Source organism: Alnus glutinosa, chromosome 11 (genome assembly GCF_958979055.1).
Source record: "Alnus glutinosa chromosome 11, dhAlnGlut1.1, whole genome shotgun sequence".
NCBI classification, from domain to species: domain Eukaryota; kingdom Viridiplantae; phylum Streptophyta; class Magnoliopsida; order Fagales; family Betulaceae; genus Alnus; species Alnus glutinosa.
In genome coordinates this window covers 7474689-7479563 of record NC_084896.1, presented here as the reverse complement: position 1 = coordinate 7479563, position 4875 = coordinate 7474689, and the positions used below count along the sequence as shown (strand labels likewise).

General features: G+C 39.1%; 1 protein-coding gene and 1 long non-coding RNA gene across 2 annotated transcripts; both read right to left on the bottom strand.

The window, feature by feature from the left end:
- Positions 1-950: 950 nt before the first annotated feature.
- On the bottom strand, positions 951-2114 carry LOC133881062 (uncharacterized; the record flags this gene model as incomplete). The annotated part of the gene is made up of 1 exon (XM_062320026.1): positions 951-2114. A coding segment is annotated over exon 1 (1164 nt), but the record flags the coding sequence as incomplete, so codon positions are not given.
- Positions 2115-2569: 455 nt separating this feature from the next.
- Positions 2570-4615, bottom strand: LOC133882199 (uncharacterized). Its single transcript, XR_009902641.1, has 2 exons — positions 4134-4615; positions 2570-2882 (listed from the first exon to the last, which is right to left on the bottom strand). It is a non-coding gene; the product is annotated as an uncharacterized LOC133882199 (long non-coding RNA).
- Between the last annotated feature and the right edge of the window lie 260 nt (positions 4616-4875).

The window sequence follows — 4875 nt, the reverse complement described above, 5'->3', positions numbered from 1 at the left end:
TTGTGAAATACTCGGTTCATTAAGTCCATGAACACAGATGGCGCGTTAGTCACCCCAAATGGCATAACCAAAAATTCAAAATGGCCATATCGTGTGCGTATTGCCGTCTTTTGGATATCTTCTTCTTTCACCTTGAGTTGATGGTACCCTGATCGTAAATCAATTTTGGAGAAAACTGTGGCTTCTTTGAGTTGGTCAAAGAGATCGTCAATCCTAGGCAAGGGATACTTGTTCTTGACCGTCACTCGATTCAATTCACGATAGTCTATACATAGACGCATCGAACCGTCCTTTTTCCGTACAAACAGTACTGGTGCTCCCCATGGTGAGACACTAGGGCGAATGAAACCCCGGTCTAGTAACTCTTGCAGCTGCTGCTTCAGTTCCTTTAATTCTGCTGGTGCCATTCGGTAAGGAGCCTTGTGAATGGGTTGGGTTCCCGGTAACACGTCAATAGCGAATTCAATTTCACGGTCAGGTGGTAACCCTGATGAGATTTCAGCAAAGACGTCAGGGTAGCCGCTCGCAATAGGTATATCTTCTAGCTTTTTCTCCACTTCTGGTTTAGCTTTTACGTAAGCTAGAAATGCTGGTGCACCCTTCCTAACACTTCTACTTGCTTGAATTGCGGAGAGAAGGGGCGGAGTAGCTCGTACTCGAGATTCATGAAATATGAACTCCTCTTCATGAGGGGGTCGGAAAATGATCTCCTTCTTCCTACAATCAATACTAGCATAGTACTTTGACAACCAATCCATTCCAAGAATGATATCAAATCCTAGCATTTGAAATACAGCTAAGTTTGCAGGTAAGATCCTCTCCCCTATCCTTATTGAGCAATTATTTACTGACTTCCTACAGATTATCACATCACCAGTAGGGGTAACCACATTTATGTTTTGTTCTAGGGGTTGAGTGTTAATACCACAAAGCTTAACATATGTTGATGATATGAATGACCGCGTAGCTCCTGAGTCAAAAAGAGTACATGCAAGTCTACCGAATAAAGGGACGGTACCTGTCACCACATTTGTAAATCCTTCATCATCATTGACTCCTCCAGGTGTAAGTGAATATACCCGAGCTTGTGTAAGGTATTGTTGCTGAGATCCGCCTCCTGGTTGCTTTGATCCTCCAGCAATGTTCATAGGGCAATCCTTGCGGTAGTGTCCCGCCGTCCCACATTTGAAACAACTTGTGCTTCCCATTCTACAGTCTCCTCCGTGCAGCTTACCACATTTGATACATGAGGTCACTTGATTCCTACGCGCAGGAGGAAAACTCTTCTCTACGAAAGGCCTAGAGCCACTTCCCATTGCTGACCTCTTTGCAGGGTATGAGATCTGTTGTTTCGACCGCTTCTTCATGTCGTAGGCTGCTGCCGATTCGCGGATTCCTCTCTCAGCGAGAGATGCAACTTCCACCAGTCTAGCAAAATCTTTAATCTCATGGCAAATAACTCGTTCTTTGATTCGAGGGGTCAGGCCGTTCTCAAAGCGCTCCGCCTTGGATTCTTCGTCTGGAATCAGATTGAGAGCAAACCTAGCTAATTCCATGAACCTTGCAGAATATTGTTCCACCGACATGTTGCCTTGGACAAGGTTCTGGAATTCGATGGCCCGAAGTTGCCTCTGAGCCCTTGGGAAAAAGCGCCTATTATATTCTGTTTTGAACATTTCCCAAGTAATGATAATTTCATTTCTCGGTCCTGCCAATAATAATTTCTTCGAAGTCCACCATCGTCCTGCTTCGCCTGTCAAATTCAGCGCTATGTACTGTACTTTTTGTTCACTCGTGCAGCCAAGAGTGTCAAATAGCGTATCGATGTCCGTAAGCCATGCTTCCGCTGCATTGGGTCCTTCATTACCATTAAATGATCGAAAGTGATGGCTTGAGAAGTCTTTGATGGAGCACCCCTGACGTTCAATTCGCTTCATAGGCCGTGGAATTCTTGAAATTGCTTCAGTGAGCTGCCTAGTAGTTTCAGCCATGAATTGCGCCAAGGCTTGAGGAATTCCGTCATAAAGTGGCAGAGGTGGAAACTCTCTATTCTCAGCATCGTGACGATTTGCCTCATGATCGCGATTGCATGGAAGTTGTTGTCTTGGGTCCATGATGCTGTTCACTAAAATATTCATTATCTATATACATGATAAGTTTGGACCAATAACATCTAAGAGAATCTGTATCAATGTTTATCTCATATGCTTCAAATAAGAGAGATTTAACAATTTTATCCTTAAGTTATCATTATATTTGTTCTTCATTTATCAACCATCATACAAGTTGGGTTAGTAACTTATTTATAATTTCAAACAAAGGTAGTTTCATATTTCCAAGTTTTGGTAATTCCTAGACACCTAAGGTCTTTAAGGCACTCAGAGTCGACCGCTCTGATACCATACTGTAACGACCGGCTTTTTACAAAAAAGCGTAAGTAATTATATCTGGATAATTACGTGTCATTAACCATTCAGAGTTGATAAATCTGGCAGCGGAAAAATACGAATATCTTTTTTTTTTTTAAACATCACCGATAGGGACAATTCCCTTTCAACACACATAGAGCTTTAATTGAAATACCTCAACTTACATTATAATAATAATAAAAGGTCTTACAAATAAATACACACAAAAGCAATAACATAAGGGCCACCACGGCTCACGTCCTATGTAATAATAGTCATATTACAAACTATAAAATAAAGCGTAAGATGTCTGGAAAGTACATAAAATAAAACCTAATAACGACATGGAAGATAAACTGTTCAGCAAGTCTATCATAAAAAGAAGACTTTAGACCGTCTCATCTATGAAACCAGGATCATCATAAGGCTCCTGATAATCCTGATACTCGTCAGTGTCTGTACCTGCACAGTCATCTATGAGAAGGTGGTTATAACCACAATCCCATAGTTCCATAAGTGAGCTAACTGTCATTCAACAACATCATGATTTATGCGTTATTTTAAGGAACAGATATGACATAATGATGTGGTGATAGTTTTTCATGCAAAGTTTTAACAGTTTATATAGTGATTACACTCCTCTCTTGTAAGGGCACGCCCCCCCGTTTAGCGTCTTTCTAGAGGCCGTTCCCTCCTCTCCATTACATTTTAATTAACTTGTTTTCGCACTATCGGAGACCTCCCTCCTCTAGTACTTTGAAAGCCGTTCCAATCAATATGATTATTATTGTTTCCGGTTCAACTCTATCATGAACCTTTGGGAGACGTTGCGCCCAATATTAATAGGTTAATTATTAACAGTATGCAATAATCAGTCACACGCATTCAATTAAAATAAAACATAAACACAACATTACTGAAATCCAGTGCTACCCTCAGTAAGTAATTTATACTTACTGTCCTTTTTGTGCTGTCTCAATTCATCATCTGCATCAAACACATATACATGTGCATACAAGGTCAATATCATTACTTTCTAGAAACTCATGCCTCAACATGAATTCTATTTTTATACATAGACACATACATATAAGCGATCATCTATTAATTGGAAAATCACTTACATTTATGAACACTCAACATGGTTAAAACTTAATATTTACTTAATCAATTAGCAAATCAATACTTTGGAATAACATCTAATCTAGGTCTCAAGTAATCACTCGAGTACAATCTAAAATTCCTGATATCATTCTCTATAGCATAGAGAAATCAACCAACAAGAAACCTATGTATTTTTCTAACAAAACCTAATCACTTTTAGGGAACATCAATCCAATTACCAAACCAATTAACAAAACATATTAACAGTTATTTCAACCAATATATTTGAGAAATCATAATAATACAGCATGCTCAATTTCCATAATACTCAATTTCTAAAACAATGCATTACATGATTAAACTCATGAAATCGTTCTTTAATTCTAGAGTTTTATAATTAATCAAGCCCTTAGTTTAAACAACATCACTCATTAATTATCAATAATCAAACATAATCAATACTTTAGAGTATATATATATTTTTCAAAATATAATATACATAAATAAGTTATAATAAGAATATTCAATTCTATAATTATTAAAGTTATATTCTAATATACTAGTTACTTGATTTTTATGAAAATATATACTTTTAGGCTAATTAAAAACTTAGAAACTCACATTAAGGATTTTCACTCGAAAATCCAGTCGAAACGGTGAGTTTTGGAAGTCGCCGGAAAAGTCGCCGGAGAGTCGCCGGAAAAGTCACCGGAGGCGGGTCGCCGGCGGGTCGGGGTTCCGGGTTCGGGTCAAGCTCAGTGGGTCTGGGTTACTGCTGGGTTTAATGGCTTCGGTCTGGGCTTTGGGCTTGTGGGTTTTGCTGAACTGGGCTCACAGGTTATGGGCTTGGGTTGGGTTTGGCTTGCTGGGTTGCTGGGTTCGAATCCATGGTTCATGGGTTGATTTGTGGATCACAGGCTTTCTGGGTTTGGGCTTGAAATCAGTTTGTGGGGCTTACGGGTTTCTGCTTGCTGGACTGGGCTTCTGGGTCTGGACAACTTCTCTCCTTCACTACTCTAATTCCTCATCTCACTCTCTCTGTTGGTCACTTGGTCTTAGAAGAAAAGAAAGAAGAAGAAGAAAGAAGATAGAGAATAAAGGGGGTCTGCGAATTCCACAGAGAGCTTTGCTCTCTTTTATAATAGTAAGGTGAGTGGAAAAATTAGTGGGTTGATTAAAGAACTAAAATGGAGAAGTTGGTGGTTGATTAAAGAACTAAAATGGAGAAGTTGGTGGTCGATTAGTGGAGTAGAAAAATAAGAAGAAGAAACAAAAGATGAGTGTATGCGTTTATTAAAAATGAAGGTGGAGGAATAAACAAATAAAAGAAATAGATAGGAGAAGATGCTGAAAAATGAATAAT